Source organism: Mastacembelus armatus, chromosome 16 (assembly GCF_900324485.2).
Source record: "Mastacembelus armatus chromosome 16, fMasArm1.2, whole genome shotgun sequence".
NCBI classification, from domain to species: domain Eukaryota; kingdom Metazoa; phylum Chordata; class Actinopteri; order Synbranchiformes; family Mastacembelidae; genus Mastacembelus; species Mastacembelus armatus.
Genome location: NC_046648.1, coordinates 22,350,781 through 22,375,369, shown reverse-complemented (window position 1 = coordinate 22,375,369; position 24,589 = coordinate 22,350,781). Strand labels below are relative to the sequence as shown.

Here is a 24,589-nt window from a genome sequence, read left to right as displayed (position 1 = left end):
TGTTGTTCAGATGAAATGGTGTAAAAGCTTTGGTTGTATGACTAATATTAATCCCAGAAGAGCAGACTGTCAGTACTAGTTTCACCAAAATCAGTTTGAATGAGTCCTGCATATTTTTAGGTTTGCAATTAATCAATTCCTCCTGTTTTGAATACTTTTCTTAAAAAAAAAAATCACCTACTACTTTTCCTACTTTAAAAACCTCATTCTCATTTAAATGCTCATTTGTTTCCCTGTGAAATACTAAATATTCTTGATTCAGCTGATAATCAGAGGGAGAGTTTCAGTAGACACAACACTAAATTTGACTAAATGTACTTGAGCCATGAAAGAAAACTGAACTGATACATTCGAGTGGATTATAAATAGATTTAACTTTCACTCCAGTGAGTCACTACGTAGAGCACAAACTCTCCTGAGTGACTGGGACATATCAGCATGTCACATTGTTTGGTAATGCCAAGTCGTTTGGGAAGTAGTAAGCTTGGATATATGGCAAACTGTAGGTAAGAAGATTTATTGTTTCCCCAACTGTCCTTATTCAAAATGATAATTCTGTGCTTACTTTATCATGGCTAAAATACAGCAGCAAAAATAATAGCTTGCTGTTTGCTGAAGCAATCCTTATACTGCAAAGTCATTTATGACTTTCTTCAGTGGATATTATTTATTCAGGACAAGGAACAGCCAGAAAATATGGGGCAGAGGCAGAAAACGATATGTATTTGTGCAGGTGCATATGTATATCCATATACTTTGGTTAGTGCAGTGCAGCTGGTCTTGTAGCCCAGAGATGGATTCTCTGTTTTGTGTTTATATCTGATGTTATGTGTTAATAAATATTTAACAAGAGTCTACAGGGATGCTAGTGGCTCCGTGAGGGTTTACTGTTGCAGCAGTGCTTTAAGCTGAATGCTAAAGAAGTCATAAAGAGTCCATGATGAAGTTAAGCAGGTATAAGCAGGTTTAACAGACTAACATTTGTTAATCAGAGGTAAACAAAAGTAGAGCTGAGGCTGATGGGAATGTAATTATTTTCAGGTTATGTGGTTATAAACCACATGAAAAGAACAAGTGAAATTATTTAAAATGTTCCAGAGAAGAGCGTAGGCGTGTGCAGCAAACTTTATTGCAACTCACTTGATGGTTGTGGAGTTATCTGAATAATTGTCTCATGGTGCCAATAAAAAGTCAGGGCCTCACCAATGTCATTAGGATTCATCGTCTTGTCAGAAGACACATCAGATCTCGAACGCACCGTCACCTCTTCCTTAGCCCAAAGGTCTGTGTAACCATGACATTTTGTCTAGATCCATTCATGGGTTTCTGAGATATGCTGCTGAGAAGAACTAACAGATGAACACATCACACCCTCTTGTTACAGGTAATAAAGCTACAAGATATGGCAGGAGTTATAATGTGCCACATCCACCTGAAGCAGATACAGTGTCTGATAAGAAGTATATATATATATATAAAGTTTTATAATCAGGTGAGACATAAAAGCAGCGCTGAGGTCTGAATTGGACTGAGCAAATTGAAGATCACTCAATAACTGTAAATATTTGAGGATGCAGAGACTGTAGCCAAAGAGAAATCACACACAGAGCCAAGTGTTTTCTCACAAGCCAACCACAGTGTGTTTTATTGGGTGCTTCAGTAATACAAGTGCACAAAAAACCACTCTGCAGTTGCAGAGGTGGCGGGTAGCCAGTAAATATACAAGTCCTGCCTCTTTCACAGGCAGACCTATACTTTTGTGGTCTGCCTCAAAAGCCTTTGAAAAAATACATACAGTACAAACAGAATCAGAGGAAGTTAAAAAGCATGAAGGATCCATTGATGCAAACCTTCCTGTTCCATGCAGATAACATACTGATGACAAATACAAAAAAAAAACAAACAAAAAAACAACAAACAAATCAAGGAAAACAAAGTAAAAGCATATATTCTGCATGTTTGTTCCAGGTGCCACTAAGAAAATGAGAATACATACTGTATAGCTGGAGGACAATGCGTCTGATAATTATAATATTCTGTTTTTTCTCCAATACAATAGTTCCAACATTCAGATATTGGAAAATAAAAATCCCAATCTACTCTTTGTATAAAAAAGAAGCTTTCAAGTCAACAAGGAACAAAAGACATTTTTTTTTTTTGTTGTTTGATTTTTTTTTTTTTACACAGAAAAGGTAGATAAAATGTGGGGAAGGATGAAGAAGAGGAAAAGGAGGGTGATAAGAGGGCAGGTGTACTGTTGCACTTAGTGAATGTGCTTTGACAGACTAAGGGTGAGAGAGAGGTAGAGAGAGGTACAGTGAAGGGTGGGGTGGGGTGATCAGCGGCGGGGAGTCTATGTGGCGTATCTCTTCGTCCATTGTTTGGCTATTCTGTCATGCTCTGTTCTGTTGGTCAGGTACTGTGTGGCGATGCTTCCAACCAAAGGGTCGGCTGAAAGGAAGGAAGAGAGAGAGAGAATCTCTAAGTCACTATAAAGTATATTCACTCGCCCTCCGCTGGGCAGAGAGACAAAATTCTGTTATCCTCTCAGGCCCAGATTAAGGAAAAGGATGTGTTATATCCCGAAAATGATCTGACTCTATTCAAACATGTCTATGAGCAGAATTTTGGATATGTGAAAATAATCTCTAATTATTTTGCAAACCTGGTAATTTGCAGGTGATAAATGAGCCTTAGCATCTTCACAAAATGATAGGGTATTATCAGAGCCTTGAAAAATGCAATTAAAAGGCCCATATATAGGTGATATAAATATCCTATATAGATGGTTATGAAATTACTTACTATGCCTTAGAAACCCCATTTACACCTGGCATTATCTAAGTACATTATCTAGATAATGACATCCACAGGCCTTTGCATTTATACCCAGCACTAATTAGCATTTTCATTATCGCCATTCTGCTGAATTGTGATCAGATCTCAATAAAAACTACTCCAAGAGAACATCCTGCTACTAAATGAACAGTAAATACAGTAAAAGACGTTTGCTCACACTACAGTTACAAAGCATTCGGTGTGCAACTCTCAGCTTATCCAGACTGACCAGATAACATCGGGACGTGGATTTTTCAAAAGCTGTTACCCAAAGACTAATCATCAAATTCAAGGATTTTATAGTCACATTTTTATAAGTATGTAAATAATATCTGAATTAAAAACAGCTGGCCAAAACTGACAAGTGGTTTTTACATTTCTCTACTGACACTAAATGCAGTTTGATTTCATTCCACATCATTAGGCTGTACGCTGCAGAAGGCTTTTGCCTGGGGGCAGATGGTGCTTTCATTTTACTATGGTGACCTTCAGTAGACTAGATTACATGCTCTCAAATTCAGCTGCATCAAAGACTGTTCAGTGACAGAGGGAGAGAAAGAAGAAATGTATAAAGTAACAATAAAACCAGTGTCATCGCAGGTTATTCCTCTGTACTTGGCCGGCTTCCATCATGCTCACATCCATCATATCAAACTTAAACTGGTGACAGGCGAGACAGCAGGATACGGGCCTTGTACTAATCCCCTGCCAGGTTCTGAGTTTTCTTGCCGTTTACGCTCATTTACACCTATCGTCCTCCCACCTGTTCAAAGGGCTCAATGTGGACTGTGCTTTAACAGGGTGAGCAGTGATGCACTGTGATGAAGTGTGATGGTGATTTGTTCTCAAATCAGAAAAGTAAATGACATATCATTATTGTTGTATTTTATCTAACATGATAATAGTAGTTTTTCATTTCACACTCACTGTGGCTCAGCTGCTCCTCTCTGCAATGAGCGTGTTTTTGAGGTTTTATTATTTACTGACTGTGCCAAAGATCTGTCAGTGTTAGACGACAATGATAGCTTGAATTGGATGAGGGTTATTCCATACACTGTTAATAATCTTGACTGTGTGTCAGCTTGAGAGTTAGCCTTGAGTAAAAATAAACATTACAGTCAAAGCAAAGTAAAAAGGGCAATTTGATCTGTAAGACTGAACAACTGCTTTCACTTCCTTATTACTCAGCCACTCCAGCACCTAAGTGGCAATGTCTAAACGTCTAAACACATGTTTTCACTTTGCGGTTATGTATATTGATGGACAAAATGGTAAGTTGACCCATTTAATATGACCTCTACAACACAAAGCGAATCAGTCTGAATATTTCTGAACTGACTGGAAAAAAAAAGCCTTTAAATTACACGTCAAACGGACATCTGTTAAAAAGCTGAGGGCTTACCTGGGTTACAGTCTGTGAGCAGGGAGCAGATGGACAGCAGCACCTTGGAGATGGTGAGGGCAGGACTCCAGTTGTCCTTCAGTATGTCCAGACAGATCACCCCCTGGCTGTTGATGTTGCAGTGATAGATCCTCGTACGAAAAGTTACCTAGACAAGGAAGATGACCAACAGCCCAAGACAACGGAGAAATGAGAACTACAGAAAGCTTTAAAAATTCATAGTTGAAAAATGGCTGTTGTTTGACGAGAACATTGCACTGTAATATTTATACACCTTTGTGTCATCTAATAACTGCTTAAAAATAAGCAAAAGACAACTGTGATGAAAGGATTTATCAATTTCAACATTCAAGCAGAAAACAGTCATTGTGTAGTTAATAATTCAGAAGTTTGGGAAATACAATGATTCGATGTCTTGTTTGAGTAAAATGAGAACGTCAGTATCACCGTGATACTTGTCACGTGTTGGAGACAGTAGGTGATTAATTTTAATTTATCTGAACTCGTATGCAGATTCTGTTACCTTTGGCCATGGACAGTTTGCTTAGAAGTTTTATGCTAACTAAATGCTACTAGAACTGGCAGCATGGCACTGAAACTGTGGCTACTGTATAAGGTTGAATGACACTGTAAAGGGCTTAGTCATTGAATTATGACAAAAAGCTCACACACTTTAAACTTTCAACACAAACAGCTTCCCATTTTCTGACTTAGATTCAGTCACACAAACACACACGTGCTGCCAGACCTGTTTGCCTGTGCCTACATTTAAACAGCTGGTGGTTCTTTGTGCTAAAATAAGAGCTGCAATAATTAATCTATTAGTCAATCAATAGAAAAGTAACTAAATGATTAAATAGTAAGTTCATGTTTTAAGCAAAAATGTCTATCTACACACACAATAGGCCACTAAGTTTAACAGACTATGACTGTATTTGAAGCTCAAACGACGGTCGAATTGATTTACATTTACAGAAAATCCGCATTCCAAAATCTCAAATGACAATTTTTGCATTGTTTTTTGTCTTTTAAAGTGATTACCTGTTTTTTTTAGACATTTGATAGTAAAGGTCATAAAAGAGCTTCCAGATGCTTATTCAATTATTTTGAGGTGGGTGGAGAAACTCAGTTACACTTCCTAACATCAGCAAATTTAAATCTTTTAAACTGACAGTAATGTATTCAATCAATATAGGTTTATGAATTTTATCCAATATTTGTTACACTTGTCTAACTGCAGAATAACCACAGAGAAAAGAGTTCAGAGAAGCTGCACTAGATGAGGTTAAAGCTGTGGATGGGACCATTTGCGACTCAGGGATGACTCCAGACGATGAGTTCTAAGGCCTTAAAGAAAGACAATTTGCTGTATAGTGTGTCAGCACGAGAAGCTTGTAATAACTGGGAGTAATAATTGTGAGACATGGAGGATGGTTAAGAGCTGCCGTGGGCTTATCACCTCCCTTTTCTCCTTTATTCACATTAGCACTGATGTATCAGCATCAGTATCATGATAATGGGTCTGTTTGATGGCTCCACTGAGGGACATTTAACACCATTTGTCACTGTAGCCACAAACATACAGTACAGTATTTTATTTCAGTCAGTGACTGATGTTATTTTGGTTTTATTTTATGACTTTTTGATGGTTTGAAAATATCACTTCCTTTATCTTGGTGGAGAGTAACAAATCACAGAGCACATCTCATTATACTTTACCGAATCAGTCTGACCAACAGAGGGCAGCATCAAATCAAAGCACAACAACAATGACAGTTTTGTTGTTGGACTCCAGCACCCAAGTGTAAATTAATTCCTTTGCTTGTCACAGTAAACAGCTCCTCTTGCTACACAGCCTGAGAAGGTGAACCATAACACGCAGACGTCTCCAGACTGTGCTCCTTTCAAACACACCCCAGCAAACAAGCATCTGACTGCTGGGCTGTTTATGTAGGCCGCTTCAGCTTGGATTTGAGCTTGACATCTGTTTGGTCCTGACACTTGACACCTCAATTCGTCCCGCTGCTCCAATCAGCAACATCTGGCACTGCTGACCCTGACCCCCAAAGGAAACCTCTAATGAGCCTTGGCATTCCCAAAAATCATGCAGGGCAGGACGTTATAAATAACCACCCCTTAGGCCCCCACCCTCTGCAGAGACAGGGCTCCTCTGCTGGCCCTGGTTCAGAAACAGAAACACATCCACCTGGCGAACTTGTCAGACTGAGTGAGAGGGCTCTTGTTTCTCTTATTGGAAATTTTAAAAAGCAAGTCGGGTTCTGGATCCGAAATTCCCAAGCCTGGGGCCTGAGTGCATTCAGCTACTGAGCTTCACTGGAGCATTTCTATAGCGAGGGAGGGTATGGCAGCTACTGGCCGTAGGGTGTGTGTGTGTGCAGAGAGGGGGGGGGTTGGCTGCAGATCACAGCGTGTTGGAGGGGTAGGAGGCATTGAAGGGGGCGGAAACACTCAAGCCCCTCTGGCTACAGAAAGCTGGGCCGGAGCCTGTGGATTTGTCTGAGTCTGCTGTCAAACACAGAACTGGTGGTTACACAGCACAAAGAGTGAGAAACAGGGAGAGGAGAGGGCGAGCGAGGATGGGGAGGGGTGTGCATAGGGGAGAGAGAGAGAGAGAGAGAGAGAGAGCGCAAGAGAGAGAGAGAGAAGGCCAAGTGAAAGGGTAATCGGGTGCACTGCCAAATAAAGGAAGATTGGCCCCGACAGTCTGTGTGTTCAATAATGACATCCACTCAACATCAGCAAAGTACTCTGCAGAGAACACACCACATAAAACAAGAAAATGAGTCCATCGCCAGCTGAGCACTGAACAGGTCAGGATTCAGCAGGACCCGGACTTCTAGCTCAAATCATGACTGTTCTTCAAAAAACAAGTGTAGAAATGTTCACATCAGGCTGTAGAGCAGCTGTTGTGATTCTCTACAAAACTAGGAAAGGACAACACCGTTTCCTTTCCTTTGGATGCATCATTCAGACACATTACATTGATCAACTCATCATTTCATTTCCTACACCTGTGTATTGTGAAGGTTCCAAACCCCCTTTGTGTTAATACTTTCACTCTTTGATTTCAGTCTGGACTGACTTCCATCGACCACAAAATGGCGATTTTAACCTAAACTAGGTCGTCAGTCCCTGTGTGAGGGCACTATGGCAGAAGTACACCTGTGGTTTTCTCCAGACCTTTCCAGACTAGGAGGTCGATACTTGGTCGGTGACTCAAAAATCAAAATATTTTAACAGCCTGAGTAACACTGGCTGCTGACCTTGGGGGGTTTGAAGGGGTAGTCTGGCGTGAAGGCGATGTCCAGGAAGAAGACCCCTCCTTCATACACAGAGCCCGGGGGTCCCAGGATGGTCGACCTCCACTCATAGATGTTGTCTCCTTTGGGCCCGGCACTAGAAAATTGAAACAAAAGACGTGTTAATATGTTAATGAGCACAGCGCGCTGGAATTGACAGTGTGGTGTTCAAAGTGCCAGCGGGCTGACAGAGATTTGAGGGAAGCTCAGGCGGTAAATGCTGGTTTATGACAAGTTAATGATGGAGATTTGGGGAATGCTGAAACCTTGGAGGTTTGAAGGTTTTTAGTCCAAAGCTATTTTAAGAGCATTTAGATTATCTTCCATAATTTTGATTAGAAGATTACCTGTTAGTGAGAATTAAACATGTAAATGAGTGTTCAATAAAATTAAAGACAAAGAAAATAATTTACATAATGAGAAAAAAGCTTCAGTATTAAAGGTATGTCTGGGCCAAGCAGTGCGAAGTGATTTCATATTAGAGCGTATTCTTCTTGCATGAGATGAGTATTTATGCTGAGCGTAGGCTGAAGGTCACATCTGTTGTATAGGCACAGTGATTAATGCCATTCCCATATTAAGGGCCTCCTACCCCCCACTGTTGTTTGTGGTAAGACCCTGAGCTGGCACAGAGCCAGGAAGAGACCGGGACAATGTCCAGATCACAAAGCCCGGGACAATGAACAATCCCCCCGATTTCATGTAATTACCAGGGACGGTGTTTAACGTCAACCCTTCACTGCTGGCAAACGTGCTGACAAATGTGTATAATGTGAACTGCCCGACTCCGTGGGTTTGCTTTCACTTAAGGCTGTGATATCACTGTTCATTTAGACTGAGACACAAACCGACCATCGGAGACAGAGAGTTCCTAAAAGCGACTGTATAATCGCCTCAAACACCAACTGTTAAAAGCAGCATCTGGATCTAAGCATGCCCCTGACAATAGATCCTTCTCCATAAATAGAAATGAGACATTTCCTTCCTCCTTCAGTGTCAACACATGCAAATTTCCACTAATCTACTTTGCCACTGTTGAACGCTGCCCCTCTCTTAAGCCTTCTTTAATTAGCTAATTATGATTACTTCTTCTCTGGGGAATTATTGCAGAATACACTCTCGATAAGGACTTCTGTTGTTCCAAGCACAAAGGAAATGCTGGATTTTTTTTGTAAGAGTGCAAATAAAGTAAAAACATAATGTTGCTGGACCCAGAGTGCACGGGAAGGGGACACATACTGGACATGGGTCTTTCTAATGAATGGTGGTATTACAGTAACTGAAGAGTCAAACAGAGAGTTCTTATTGGACACAGCTGTTCATACTAAATATGTTAGGGAAGGATTATTTGCAGTGTGAAATATTTAAATTATTGGTTCCATTTTTTTGGCAGTGGTAATTTCCCAAAACGACCACATGGCACCAAATAACCTCAGAAGTGCAGGTTTCAGTTTCCCTCCAACGAAAATGCTCTGAATTTCGGTCAGACAGAGACCAAAATCTGACAGAACTACAGGACATGGCCTGAAAATACAAGATTCATAGGAGCATAGAGACAGTTGTTGACATGTGATAGCCAGCAGTTACGTGTGCTTGGAAAGCCTGTCATAACAATATAAATACAATATGAGCTGCTGCTCCCACATTCTCCTGATGTGTTATTCAACAAAGGTTAAATTAGAGCAGAGGATTTCAGCGTTCCCATCATGATTTGACCCAAACTGGATGCCAAGAAATGACCTAATTGAGGGTTTGTCCTTGACTAAAGAAATTCCAGGCACAAGAATTTGACTAAATTCTAAGTCTGTCCACTAGTGCTTATTTATCCTGTGCAAATAAATGTAAAACACACAAACTACAGATGCCACAAATGTGGCTAATTTTCTATTACCTGCAAATTTGCACTGTTCTTTAATTGTCCCGAATCCAAACAGAACAAAAGTTCTGCACTTCTACTGTTTCACAAAGGTGGTGACCAAAGCTACAACTGGGAAAGTCTGCCAGAGTTTTAGCATCTAATAAGCCTTCAACACCATGGACCCGACCATGTGCAACACTAACTGAATGTTCTCTGAATATCTTTGTTCATTCTTCACAAATTCGCTTCTGTCACTAGAAACAACCATGACATACTTTTCAGGAAATGAATGGTCTGTGAGTGTGCACACTGACCTTTGACAGCAGCCTTTTCACTCCATGTCTGGGTGATGTTCTCCAGAAAAGCTTTAAACATGTGCCTTCATATGTGGCCACAAGACATGTCATACAAACCAGTGTGTTCACCTCCCTTGTGAGGCTTTTCATTACAAGCCCATTTTGAAATTAGGCAGCATGAACCTTGCTGACAGACACCGCAGAGCTTTTCTTGTGGCTAATGATCGAACATGACCACTGTCCAGCTCTCCAAACATTACTTTCTATATTTCCTTCTGTTGACAGAACCATACAGGCAGGTTATTTTTCTTGCTGAATCCAATTTTTCCTCTGTGAAACAGATTTTTGTGCTACACACACCTTACGGTAGCACTTCCATTTCCAGACATCTCCGACAAAAACAGATATTCACTTCCTTTGAGACTGAGTTTGCAGCAGTGATATTAAACTAGACGTGATAGAACGATAGAGATGAGCAGGCATGGCAGAGGTCCTCGCTCAACTGAGAGACTGCTGTAGGAGATATGACAACCCCATAAGGCTGTGGATAAAGTCAATAGTTGAATGTGCATGCCACCGCTGGTAGTTGCTTAGAGACCTCCCCCCCCCCCCCCATCGGCTCAGGCGTTCTTTGTGGTGCTTTGTTGCAGCTGGTTGAGGGCCAGCTCATTCAGGACTTGACAGTCTCTTACTCTACCCTGTTTTGGGAGAGGTGAGCAGCGTGGCTGTTGCTCAAGTTGAGTCAGATCTGCAGCGTCTGTGAATCACCAGGCTTTAATTAATGGGTGGTTAATGTCAGGAGGCAAAAGGCCTTGGTCAACAGCTTTGCAGAATATTATGGCCTGCAACTAGCATATCCACTGCACAGCAATAATTAGGTAATAATTAATTTAAATTCTGAAAACGCAACCTAAAGTGAAAGACTGACTCCTTCATGCATCCTTCGTAGGTTCTGTCAAATCGACTAAAGCCTTCAGAAGAACAGACCTGCATTAATCTAACACCCAGCCCTGAAACTGAGAGCGACAGTTAGATAAATATTACATGTCACTCCTGCCTTTCTCCCTCTCTCTACAGAAAAACAATCTTCTCCTCAAGCAGACAGATCTCCTCTGCACAAACAAGTGACATTAACTGGTGTCACACTGCTGCTTATGGGCTTTGTTGTAGTCTATAGCAATATAACCTCTGTGTAAGTAACATTACATCTGCACTGTCAGCCAAATTACTTGATTCAGTGAGTATTTAGGTCATTTGTTTCAGGGGTCTGGGATACATTAGTGTGCGGGTGTCCGTGAGAATCTTGCCACTGCTCTGTCCTCTGAGATTACGCTCATGTAGGAACCCACTTTGACAGCTGGGCTGCTTCCTCTGCACCACAGCCCCATAAAAGTGCTTCACATAGTTGCTTCTCTGAAGTTTCGTTTGTTTTTTTATTCTGGTGTTTCTTATATTAATAGAAATAACTCTTCACTAAATGTAGTATCAACAAAAGCTTGTACAGTCAGCACGATTCAGTCATAAAACAGTGTTTGTGGTAGCTCTGAGGGAATGAGTAATTGCATCTCACACTGACCTTGTTCAGTGCTTCAACTCAACAAAAAAGCCCATCAGTGCACACAAGGCTGCAAACGATGGGGCAGTGTGACAGCCGGAGACTCGACTGAGACAGTTTCAGACAATGAGGATTCAGAAAACGAAGAAAGCTACACCACAGGCCTATTTCGTCACTTGTACCTTTCATTCTCACTTCCTCAAAACTATCCAAGCTGTGCTCCATAATCACAGACAGCAGTAATGATTTTAATACATACTGAATGACCTTTCCTTTCCACGATGCAGTGCAGTATATGAGCCTGTTCTTTGCCCATTTAATTATCCACATTGCCTTATTTCATCTGCAGGTTGGTGCCAATGCCAAAAGATAACCTTTATCTAGCCACATGAAAGCTGAGCTAATCTCTGCAAAAATCACTCACCTATTTCATTGTTATTGTCGCCCAGAGCCAATTCCCCCAGACTTAAGTTGACGAAAGAGATGCGGTCGTAAGATAGGTTGGTTTCTCTCCAGATGAATTCATAACGCAAGATAAATTCATCTACTATGATCATATTTAAAAAAAACAAACAAAAAACAACCTTTTTCAGAGCTGAAAACTTTGCTCAGTGATATTAGGTATCCTTTTCTTCCTCAGAGTAAATTGAGATGACAGACTAGAATAAACTAGAATCCACTTTCCTATACAACACTGCAAGCCACCACTATTAAAAAGAATGAAGGAGTCAGAACCACAGTTGCAGGGAAACAGCAGGAACAGTCTTGTGTGCCTAAAATGACAGCATGTGGTAGAAAGAAAATGTAAATTTAGACAAACAATGTACAGTCGCCTAGCCACTGACAAAGAAACAGCTCCAAACAAACTAGTTGGGCCTCGTTTGTTACTTGCTATGTTAAGCACTAAAAACAGACTGGCGACAGTCGATTCACAGCGGGTTTCATCGTCCACGATTAAAAGAATATGTGGAGGAGAATATTCGTAGCTCAGTTATATAAAACTGATCATGTAACTCTCAGGCATGTGAAAAGCTCTCCTGGTGTTAAGCAATCTGTGAAATTTCTAGCCCAATAAGACAACCACCAAGTAAAAATGACGTAAAATTGTCATTTTCCCATCCCTTTTCTTAGAAGACGGTCAGGAAACATTCACACCCTTTCAAAGAAATGCTTTCTGCACCTCTTGCAGCAGATACTGATACTGACTTCCCAAATGCAAGATATATTTGGGTGACTTTAACATACATTTAACATCATGTGTCTGGCTGTGGGCAGGGCACCAAGTCATTTTTGGGTTAAAACACAGCATACCAAGCATATGTCTGCATGAGGAGCAGCGTGAAAAGCTTATGTTTTTTTTTTTTTACCGCCTTAAAAACTGGTCAACATAGGAATCTCCTGTCAGTGGCTGACCACAGCTGCTTTATGAGAGGAGAAACTAGACTTTTTATAACGGGCTTTTATGTCTAAAGAGGGTGAGTGTTTAATACTCTGAACAGATAATGTTACATTTAAATGCTCAATACAACAACATAAAAGGTGCAATCATAACTATCAAACACTGCTCATTGTGGAAACATTTGGGGTGGAAAAAAAAAAACAAAAAAACAAAAACAAAGCACAAACCTATTTTGTTCCTAGAGCAGCCTGCCACACAGCGGGCTGTTTACAGTAGCAGGTAAAAAGCTGCCTGAGCCAAAAACTGCACTAAGGGGCTGATAAATAAAACAGAAACGCAAACCAGTAATTGAATGTGAATCAGTATGTTTTGGAGCTTGTGAATACTGCCAAGCACAAATAAAGCCATTATCTGTATTATTTGCCATTCCAGCTCATTCCCCACAGGCACTTTTTTTTCCTAATAGCACCGTCATTCAGTAAAGATCTTCTTTTCTATCAGTGTGGCTGCTGTGGTTATCAGAAGAGGAACTTTAATGAAGCAATCTTCTTTCCCCCGACCGTGAAAGAGCCCGAAGACCAATTACTGTGCAGCTCAACAGCCGAGGTGACACCTCCTTCCTCTGTTCTCTCGTCTTTATTGTCTCAAATGACATGGTTTGTTTTTTTAATCAAGCCTTTTATTGTTCATCTGTACAACAAATTCTGCAATTACTGACCAGAAGGTTTATCCGGCAACAAGGGAAATGGTTGAGTAGGTGGCTGCATGCTTTCCAAGTGGAGGGAAATAACACAATTTTATTCTCACAGGAAGGTAACCTCACACATTGGGCTCAATCAATTTAAACAGTAGTCAATATTGAGCTGAGGAAGTACACTCTGAAGCAGAGGTTTAAAGAACTGGTCTTTCACTCTGGAAACCGGTCCTCGCTGGGCTTCAATGTCATGTTAACAAAGCTGTAAATAAAGCAGGGCATCCGTTTATTATCCTCAGACTTCCTCTCTATTTCTGCAAGATGCTTCTGAGGTACAACAGAGATTTTGGTGCAGTAAGCATTTTTTGCCTCCTCCACCTCTGAGCTGCTGCATGCAGACAGAGTCTGATACAGTGCAAACGTTTGCCTCTGGCGAAAAATGAATAATGCAGAGAATATATCATTACCATAATACAGGGCCTTTGCATAAAGGAAACAGCACAACATTATGAGTCATAAAAATATCACTTACCCAGCAAAGTACTGCTGAGTGCCCAGGGTGAGTGATGACACAACAGCTAATACAAATATATATATTAAAAGCTTGAGTTCCGTAAATGAGGACCCTGTGACCCTAAAAAGCAATGTTCTGCAATTTCAGCTGAAAATAAAAATATTCGAGAAGAACAAGATGACATTAGCAATGACTGATGTGGACAGTAGCTTTTTGTAAATATTTTCTGCAGGAACATAAATGTAACAAACTGCGTGTCTCTGTTCAGGAGTAACTATAAATATTTGCTTTGCTCATATAAAACAAGTTCAAATTTCTGCTGACATGCAAATCGGTCTGCAAGCCAAGGATTCATAGGCACACTGCTCCAGGAAAGGAAACTGCCTAAAAAACAAATCTAAGACAAAAAAAAACCAAAAAAAAAAAAAAACAAAGAAGTGCAGACTTTTGCAATTCATGAACTAAGTTAGTCAAGAGTACAACGTTAATATTTTTAATTTCCTTCTCCAAAAGTGTATTCAGCCTCCCTGCTCCACCCTCTAAAGCACCTAGCCATTCAACACAGTGGCTGAGGGAACAGACATGTTACTAAAAGGTCAGTGATCAGAATAAGCTGAGCTGCCGGATCTGCTGTGGAGCCTGGTCTATTCCCCCGACACCATATTAGCCCTGAGGTTTGCAGGTAGGGAAGTGTAACAAGACTTTTAAGCCGTGAGTTAAACAAATTAGTGCAGAGAAAAAGGCATTCGTCTGATGTTATTCACTGCTTATTATTCATTTCAACACTTACAACAGAATGTTAAGTGTGTTAACATTTCATCCCCCAGACCGCAAATATGTTATTAAGATCCTTTAAATCTTCCTGGCAGGAGCTTTGATTTGTGACTTCAGAGGGAAACCCAGTCACAGGAGTAATGGGATCTCAGAGCAATTGTTTACTTCTGAATTACTGTATTTGTCTTGCCAAAAGATTCTTCTGTTTGCATTCACGTCAGCCTCAGATTGCCATTCAGTCTCTGTCTATGACCTAGACAGCGTCTGTGAAACTGGCGGTGTAATGGCAACACTCCACCACAAAATGTCCACACGCTGTGCTTCATGCTCGGCTTCCCCGCAAACCCATTAATACATTCTGGACAAATGTTTGCCAGAAAAGTACCTCACAAATGAGGACATTGAGAATTCAATGACAAACATGAATCAAGGCAGGCCGTGTTCGCTGTCAAACAAGTGCCGCAGTGGAAAACATTAAGAATAAATTAAACTCAGGCCGGTGTCAGAGGGAAACCATATGTTACTGCTGCTCTATAGGCGCAAATGTATTTGTTTCCCACTCAAAACCTTGTGTGAGGAGAAAAATGATGCACCCAGATTGGTCTGTGCAGGAAGAAAATTCTTCTCAGCAGATGTTTCAGAGGTGCACGAGGAGAAAGGTGGCCATAACAAATCCACAGAACCCAGTCCATCTGTGTGCTATAGCATCCTGCTGCTCTTGTACCAGACCTACATCTTTCGATATCATTAGGGTAAGACTATAGGTAACAATTGTTATATTCCCTGAATATGTAATGTCAAATGTTTTAATGAAATGAATTAAATGCTTCTAGCCACTTTAATTTCTTTGATCCACCTGAATTTTTGTTGTTTCAATGTCCATCTCTGAAATTCCAAGTAGGTTATTTCAAATGGAAAAACCTGATTTCATGTTTTTTTCTTTGTCTTTTTGTATAAATAAACAAATAAATTCAAAAACCAGAGTAAAAGTTAAAACTTGCAAACATTAAGGCAGTGAAAGCAATTTTGAAAGGACAGCTTCCTCAATCAATGAATCAATCAACATCATTATGGTTGTAAATTACACATAATTGAGTTTTGAACATTTAGACATTTTAATTAATTATTTGATTACTTGAGAAAGTGACTGACAGATGAATAATATGACAGTGAAAGTGGCAGCGCTAAATCTGTACATTCAGCAGTGTTTCAATCTTATCTGCAAATATTCAGAAAAGTATTTATTTACTTCTAAAATTACTTTACTACGTTTACTTTTAAACAAATACAGCCATACTTCCACATATATATGACAAGAAAAATGGATTAACTTTATAAAAACCTGTTTGCAGTAATTATTTGCTCCACAGTTATTCATTTCACAGGCATTTATTCAACTTTAAAAGATGAATTTTGCCTGAACTACTTCATATGCTTTAGCACAAAGATTTCCAAGATCACTTTTCATTATTCCGCATGGTGAACAAAACGATTCTGATTCTAGAGCAGTACCTTCATGAAGGCTCTCAAACTTTACAATCAATGGACAGGACCTTCACTGAAAGGTCAGGAACACGCCAGTGTCAGACAGAGATGGGTGCCTGTAATTCACCAATGTTTGTATAGACGTGATTATGGAACAGGATGTCAATTAGGGCTGACTTGAAGTCAAATGTAGCTGTCATTGTTTCATTGAAAGATCCTATCCACAGTAATCTATTGATGTTGCCATGCACAACACAATGATCAGCTCCAAGACCCAGGATATTCTGTGGCTCATCCCCTCTTTCCTCCACCCCCATCATGAATATTCAATCCCCACCCCGCTGTGCTTAATGGTAACGCTGTGAAAAATGATGCTGGGTGTGTCACTTGCGGAGAATCCCCCAGGGGCATGGCATGAAACTAATATGCAGATATCACAGACATGAAGACGATACCATCAGCGAGAAGAGAATTATGCAACGAAGAGGGCCCGACTCTTGGTGAGGCTCAACAATCATGATGGAAATATTCATAATCATGTCAGGGCTTTCAGCCAGAGAGCATGTGTTTGAGTGATCAGCTGTGTGTCTTGTGAAAACACCGTTTCCCCACAGCTTGCATCATGTCATCAGGGAGTGACAGCTCTGTTTAGTGCATCACAGGGACATTACATCTCACCAGGACAATTCAGGGACCAAGGAAGTCAATCTGGTCCAATGTTTGGAGCCATGTAGTACAGCAGAACTAAAAGAATCACATTTAAGAGTCATCTTATTTTCTACATTAACCATTTTCTCTTTAAAATGCCAGATATTTGTAAAATGTCTTCTTTTGTCCAATCAACAGTCCAAAATCCAAAGACATTTGGACACATCACATATGACAAAGAATATCATTAATTGCTCATATTTAAACGCTGGAAACATGTTTTGCAAATTGCTCTTTTGCTTTATAAACTCTCCCTCAGCCTTATCTACCTCCACTTCAATAAGTGGTTTGTTACTTTCCCAGAATGATTTTTGTGTCAACCTGACAGAGAAAAAAGCGAACTCACAATGCACCATGGCTTGCAGCAGCATTGCTTTTTTTTCTTCTTCCTGTTTGAGCCTCCTGAGGAGCAGAAATTGCCATCTCTGCTTCTTCTACAGTGGATTATTCCACTGTGATTGCTGAATGTCAATGAACAATAGCAGCTTTAAAAATGCTCTTGGATTCAGATAAGTTGACACCAAAGCCTGACATTTACTATTATGTTTCAGGCAGCTGCACATTGTTCTGTAATCACACCATTGTAGGTGTAATGAAAGTATCCGTTTGTCCGTCTGTGAGAAGACCCTAAACAGCACGGTGGTCTAGAACTACAAAATACATCACGAGCAGCTATTGCTTAAAAGTGTCAAAGCGTCTGTTTGGATTTGTGCTTGAAATGTTGGCGTCACGGGATCAACATCACAAAGAAGGAATAATAACAGTCACAGCCATGACATCGCAATAACAAATGCATTGAAACCGATCTCAGTGATTCAGCAGCAGGTAAGAAAAGGGGCATTTTTATGACAGGAGCAAAACAGAGCAAGGAGAGGAGGAATGTGTGGGATATAAATCAGGTGTGACAGAGATGCAGCAGAAAGATATCCCAAATAATGATTTTCCCGTGGTCTTGGACAGACCTCTGAGGACATCACCCTACGCTTTACAAAACTGTGACAAGACATTTTCTGACATTCTACAGACAAAACAGCCAATGTCTTCATTCAGAAACTAATCAGATTAATTTGTAACAAAAAAAAAAAAATCATTAGTTGTAGAACAGCAAGGATTAATTTGATGTCAGTGATTTGTAACAATGCCAAATACTTTCTGGTTCCAGCATCCAAATTTGACAAACTGTGATCTTTCTTGGACATATTTGACAGCAAACTGAGTATATCAGGATTTTGAGTCAGATAAAACAGGCTCGCTAAAGACATCACCTCCAACAGTTGTTTTGTTTTTATACACTTAAGAATTAGTATATTTACTGGGAGAATCACTGAAAAGAGGTAAAATAATGGGAGGTCACAGATGATGCCAGAATATCCTCTAGATAATGTGTAGGAATAAACTGAGCAAGGTGAGCAGAAACCAAGTGACCTTCCTTATGTTATATTAAAGCTGTCTGCATTAAACCACAGCTTTTAGTCACAACTGAAACACCCACTGTGGATCAACAGCCTGACTCACGCTCATTCACTATCTGTGGAGCAGCACAACACTTTTAGCTGATGACAACATAAATTAGAAACTTGGAGGCTTTGAGGATTATCAGTGAGCCTGTCATGTTTCTCTTTTACTAATTTTTTTCTCAGTAAGATCATTCCAGTGTTGGTGAGGCAGGACAACTTCCTTCCTTTCAAAAGCTGCTTCATTTGCATCAATAGGTGAAAGGGCACAGGCTGCCTGTACAGTACACTTGAGGTGCATGACAGTGAGAATAACTACCATGTCAGATCCTCTGGGGCTTCAAAATGTTCCTGTTTATTTGATGCATGACACCTGTCAAGGTGACAGGCGAGCTGTCACAAAGCTGAGAGTGAGATAAAGCTCAGAGACAAATTTAAATGCTTGCGTTTTTCAAGTAGTGACATAGCACCATTAAGTATGACAGTTTTGTTCGCACTATATGGAAATAGATTTTCTTAACAACTTCAGCATTAGCCTAATATTACAGACTCTTTATAGTCACAGACAGGTAGGAAACATTAGCGTGTGATTTATCAACACAGGCGGCTTATTGTAGCAGCAGTCTGTGCTATTAAACGCAGCTTAGGGTTAACACTTGAAGAAAAGGCGTGGGTGTCTTATTAGAGTTATCAAGTAGGAACCTCCTGCCACTGATGTTGCACTAAATTATATCCTCAGCACTTCCCAAGGCATTAAATGGTAAATTCAGGCCCTTAGCACACATCTACACTAAAAGGACATGAAGCAGGGTTCTCCATTTTGTAGAGAGAAACACAGCGTGATCCTCAGCACAGCCCTGAAGGCGATGCTGAAGACACTGTAGTCGATGCAAAGGAGACCGCAGTTTTTAACTAAATGGAGAGGAGGGCAAATTCTCTCTGACCAGGACAAAGTGACGAGGGAGTCTTAAGGGCTTCTTAGCCGAGAGACAGATGAGATGACATACATCAACTGGCCCCCAGCGCTGCGCTTGTTCAAGGTACCAAAGTGAATCTCTTTAACACAACTCTGTGTCTGCCTCCTGAAGGGGACCAACAGTCCGTGACTCCATTTGTCGCGGGGAATGAAATGAATAACCTTTCAGGCTAACCTGGCCGGGAGCGGGGACTGTGTGGCATACAAATGACGACACTAGCACCGCGGTGTGCACTCATTCATGCGCAAATGTAAATGGTGTGATCGTTTTTGCTTGAGAAATGTGTGTTTGGTGCATCAGATCCTCTGTCATTGTTAACAGAGGGCTAAGCCGTGTGGATGCATCACAGAAAACACATTATTACGTTTTGGTATCATTTGTGAATACAGAAAGGGAACACGCACACACACAGAAAAGGATTATCTTGAAGAAGAAGCTTAATTGTTTCCCAGGCAACTAGTTCCCCACTAAGACGATGACTGTGAAATTTCCGCTAGCGATTATTTTACTTTCAAATGACTTACTCGTGTCCTCCAGCTAAATCCTTCATGTGAGCCAACCTAGTTGTTTTTTGGGGGGTGGGGTGGGAGAGGGGGTGGGAGAGGGGGTTTGCAATAGATTACAGTCCTCGAGGAAAACAACATCTCTTTTAGCCTCCGGTACGATAACAAAAGTAGGCTGTAAGCTGGAATGAAAAGGTTAGCTCAATGTTTATCATTAATGATGGTGGGGTTCTGATGAGACCCAGCAGGGGTGATTAATTCATGCAATAAACAACTCTGTCTAGGGTCTAGTAATGCCAAATCGCCAGATGAGTCATACAAAAGCTGTTTTCGTTAATCATTTTAAGCAGGTGCCCATGAATGAATACTGGGAATCCACAATGGACAAAATACATCAGCATCTCCCACAAGTGTCCTCAGCCTCACAAGATCAGCTTTCATTTTCTATCTTAATTTGCAGTGGAGTGCTGATTCTGACAGTAATCATCATGCTGTAATAAACAGAGCCATAATCAATGACAGTGTCACTTTGTAGGATTTAAGTCAATAAAAGCCGGCTCCTGTGCTTCATCCCAGAGGTGTGCCTTTTGTTATGTCAAGAGAGACTGATGCACATGTGGTCTGCCACTCGCTCGTGACCATATCTGTTCCTCAAAGGGCTGAGAGTCACAGCACTAGCACACAATAACCATTGTCTGTGGTGAATCCCCAAGAGAGCGAGGGGGGAACCACATGAGAATCGAAACAGGTTTTAAAGTCACGCTGCCGCTCATTTTCCACCATTTCAGTGCAACCATGGTTCTGTGATGTACAAGGTGGTGTTTCTATCAGAGGCTGCATTATTCAGAAACATCGCCAGAAAGGACTAGAGTCACCCTAAATCACCTGAGATTACATCGCAGACAAACAACAAACAACAGCATTATGGGAATGGTGACAAAAGCGAGCGCACTGCAGTGTGGCCTTTCCTTTTCAAGAAACGAGCACAGTTCTGCCGTCTACACGCATTTCAGCCTGTGCATCTGTATATAGAAGCTTATGAGTCATGAGAAAGGTGCTTTGAAAAGGTCTCCTTACCTGCAGTTTGGAGGTGGGTCTAGTGTTATTTCTGCAAGTTCTTTCTGAATCCTGCAAAAGAAAGATTCTACTGTCAAAATGGATGTTTGAAGGGCAAGTCTGCAGACACAACATGTGGCCATGGAGGTAATTTGTGTTTTGAATCCTCTCTCTAACCATGTGGACAGTGCAGGTTGTAAATGGGTGTCATGGCCTGTGTTTGTTGCCCATATGAAAGGCAGAAATTATGCAAAGTCTACAGTTCCAGCTTTAATATAAATGATGCACGTTCTCATTTTGTGATCTGCCTCATTATTGTCACTTGTCTGTGTTGCACAAACAAAACACAAAGGGACATCAAGCATGAGGATAAACAGGGCAGCTTTGATCATTTGCAGCAGATAACTGTACAAAATGATGATTCAGACTGTGAAGGGCAACTAAGTGCAAACGCTGCTGCTTAACTTGCATTAATATAAACACAAGACTTCAGACAACAGTTAAGACACTCCATGTTACAGCCCTTGTTGTGTTGGAGGCCCCGTTTTTTTTTTAAAACGGAGCATAGACATTTAAAAAGGAGACGTTCATAACATCAGTCACTGTTAGAAAAAGATGAGGCAGCCTGAACCAACCCTTTACTCAACTGGTTGCGTAACGCTGTCATCGCCTGCCTTATTTTGGGGAATAAGTGCCAAGACTGGTGGAGGTAAGTGTTGGTGGTGTAGGAGAGACACCAGTGCTGCAGAGCATGAGGCATATCCATTCAAACAAACAGGCTGGAAAGGGAATATCTCTTTCAAATGACAGCAATGACGCTCGAGTGCTGAGCTGCGTGAGGTACCTCCTTTCCGTGGGTGCAGCACCACACGGAAAAGCATGGATGCTTGAAATGACAATGCCCATGGGACCTTTTTCTTTTTATGTAACTTCACACCTGGGGGGCACGAGGGGAGAGGCCTTTATTTGAACAAACAGCCCCTGTGCAAAAGCTGCTCTCCAGGGCCAGATTCAGGCTTTTTTTTTTTTTCTTCTTACCTCTTGGCACTAGTTGAAAGTTTAGCAGCAGTTTTACTCGAGATCTTGGTCTCCTTCTTTTTGGGCTGTGCTTGCTCTCGCTCCTGTTCAGGTGGTACAGATTCCCTTTGTTCAATATCTGAGCTTCCCCCGCTGGTGCTGGGGCTGTCGTCCGGTCTCTGCACTTCGCTGGACATCGTGGGCCCTGAGAAAACCAAAACAAAAGACAAGAAGCATAATGTCACGCCATGACCTGGAAGTTTCAGCATACAGTCAACATTACTCGTCTGACACACCTCTGCTGAATAAACAGGATTTGAGGGAAGACTGGTTTAATTTAATCATGGAAAAGCTTTAAAAGAGGGCAGGGACGTGTAAAGTCAGACCTGACGAAAAGACGTTTGTCAAAGCCTACACTGCTGTGATTTTCAGAAAGAAAGACTATAATAGGCCTAATGAGCGACTAGAGGTTATGTAGTATTGGGTAGTTGTTTTAGAGACTTTACATGAGCAGCTTTACTGGACTAGATTCATAAAAACAGACTAAAGACTCCATGGGAGCTGTAGGTCGTGGATTTCCCTTTTGATTTAAATGGAAAGAAACGAATGACACGGACTGGGGTCAATGTTATGACCCGAAGGATGAACACAGCGGCTGCTAATAGCCCTGCAAGATGATTTGATCAAAAACCAATAGACACATAATCAATGACAGGTGAGAAGGGACACTTGACAATGAGGACGAGCAGCTCCCAGGTATTAAGATGAATTCAAGCCCATTTGCAGACAACAAAGACACGGCTAAAACAAATATGTGGTTCCGGCAGCATAAAAACAAAAACAGACGGATGAACTAGAGACTGATCGATCGGGAAAAGTCAATGAAAGCGAAGAAGTGAAGTGGCGGACAGCTCGGCTTTCCAGGGGGCGTTTCGTGGCTCTGATAGCGGCATCAATGATGAGATGGACCCGGTTTGATAACCGACTGAGCCGCCTGGGTCGATGCGGAGACATTACACCACCACCACCACCCGCCCCCCCCCAAAAAATAAAAAAATAACCCCACAGAGAGAATGAGATGTCTGTGTGTTATCGGACATCACTTCATTACAAACCGGGTAGGTCAACATTTGTGGGGTGAAAAGCACAATAGGGGTCGTTTTCGGGGGTGAAACCGAGCCGATCCTGAACATTATTGGGAGCTAGCTAGCGTCACAAGGCCGGGGGGAGGAGGGTGCGTTGCCGCTGATGGGGTATTTAAAGGGGGGAAAGAGGCAAATCAGAGCAGGCCTCGGTGTTTAAAACTCAATGAAAATACGCAGAGAAGAGGAGGAGGGGGGGGGGTCTTTTCTGCCGGACCCGTGTGCAGCGGCCGACGGCGCGGGGCGGATGGAGGGCGGTCAGCGGCGGGGCCGGCGGAGCAGCAGCGGCGGGGGAGCGAAAATGCGCGGATCCTCGGCGTTTTGTGGAGCGTCCGCACATGAAGAGCAGTGACCCTGCCTCGGCACAAAGAGAGGCTCGTCCCACACATCCACCTCCCCCCTCTTTTCCTCCTCCTCCTCCTCCTTCACTGGAAAACGACACTTTTCACGGGACATTTACTTACTTTTCGCGGATCTACGAGGGGCGGCGAAAGGCGTGCGTCGATATTACCTGGCGGCTGGCCGTCGATGCTGTAATTCCGCGTCGTAATCCCAAGGTACCGAAAAAAGTATATCCTCACACGGCCGTCTGCTCGCTCCCGTGTCCTTGCTATTTAACTGGAGGTAGAAGCAGCAGAAAAGCGATTACAGAAAACTGAGGCACACCCGGACCGCCTCCATGCGCGCTCCCGGCCTGCGCGCACTGCTCGTGCACGTGGGCTGCATTGGTGAGAGAAGTAGCCTGTGCGAGGCTAAAGCGCCGCTGCATTAATTAAAATGGCAAAAGAAGAAAAAGACACCGGTGTTAAACTCACACTGGCATTGTTTGGAAAATATGCCCCGTGTGCACGCGGATAGAAACGAGCAGCTCCATATGTGCAGGAAATGTCGTGACCCCCTGCTATGGCCACTGTAGGGGTCCTATGGTCCCAATCCAATATCCAGCCATATGCTTCTAATAGCCTCAGAGTCTATGAGGAGCCTTAATGGCTGTTAAGAGCGTAGGCACACAGAGTTTGACACATACAGTAGTTCTCTGCCTGCTCCAGAGTTTGACACACTGTTTATTGACACAGTCCTTTGCCCAGAGAACAGTGGAGCTCTGTGCTTGACAGGACTGACTGGAGCCACCAAAATACCACGATTGTGTATCCAGGTATGTCTTGTGTTTAACCCGACAGCAGACATTTATCAAAAGCTGCCTCCGCACTGCCACTGTTGCACCAATTTGTATAAACGGTGCTAAGTGTGCACTGGCAGCTCAGTGTGGCCCTTCCTTTATCCTGCCAGGAATGAGAGACAGTAAAATCGGTGCCACTATTTCATCTTGGCCCCTGCGTACAGGGGGGGCAGCACCTTGGGAGGTGTGACATTTTGATGAAGTGATATTTGTGCAACCTGCTGCTGGGAATTTAAGTTCTGATGTGGTGTAATCATCAACATGAGCACAGGAACTTAGTCAGAATAATGTTGTAAATGTGCAGGAGGAGCAAAAGCTTTTAAAGCAACACCAGAAAGAAATACTGAATAGACAGCGATAGATTATTAGTTTGTTTCTCCTAATAATCGTGTAGAGAAGGGTTTTTGTTCCAAAGCT

The 24,589-nt window shown here is 41.8% G+C and overlaps 1 protein-coding gene across 2 annotated transcripts; it reads right to left on the bottom strand.

The window, feature by feature from the left end:
• Positions 1-2,106: 2,106 nt before the first annotated feature.
• Positions 2,107-23,681, bottom strand: ube2e2 (ubiquitin-conjugating enzyme E2E 2). 2 transcript variants are annotated; one of them, XM_026317139.2, is made up of 6 exons: positions 23,457-23,681; positions 21,872-22,055; positions 20,855-20,905; positions 7,525-7,657; positions 4,241-4,388; positions 2,107-2,451 (listed from the first exon to the last, which is right to left on the bottom strand). In XM_026317139.2, the coding sequence occupies exons 2-6, from the start codon at positions 22,045-22,047 to the stop codon at positions 2,354-2,356; spliced, it is 606 nt and encodes a 201-aa protein (XP_026172924.1). In that variant the 5' UTR covers positions 22,048-22,055; positions 23,457-23,681; the 3' UTR covers positions 2,107-2,353. The 2 variants fall into 2 exon arrangements, with proteins under 2 accessions (XP_026172924.1, XP_026172923.1); XM_026317138.2 differs by having other exon boundaries at positions 23,504-23,681.
• Positions 23,682-24,589: the final 908 nt, after the last annotated feature.

What these genes read in the sequence shown, in the direction of transcription:
- ube2e2 (XM_026317139.2), bottom strand. Translation starts at nt 22,047, where the DNA reads ATGTCCAGCGAAGTGCAGAGACCGGACGACAGCCCCAGCACCAGCGGG. An exon ending in CTTTCAACTAGTGCCAAGAG is followed by an intron (nt 20,906 to 21,871) that starts GTAAGAAGAAAA and finishes TTTCTTTTGCAG; the next exon opens with GATTCAGAAAGAACTTGCAG. An exon ending in GCTCACAGACTGTAACCCAG is followed by an intron (nt 2,452 to 4,240) that starts GTAAGCCCTCAG and finishes CCTTCCTTTCAG; the next exon opens with CCGACCCTTTGGTTGGAAGC.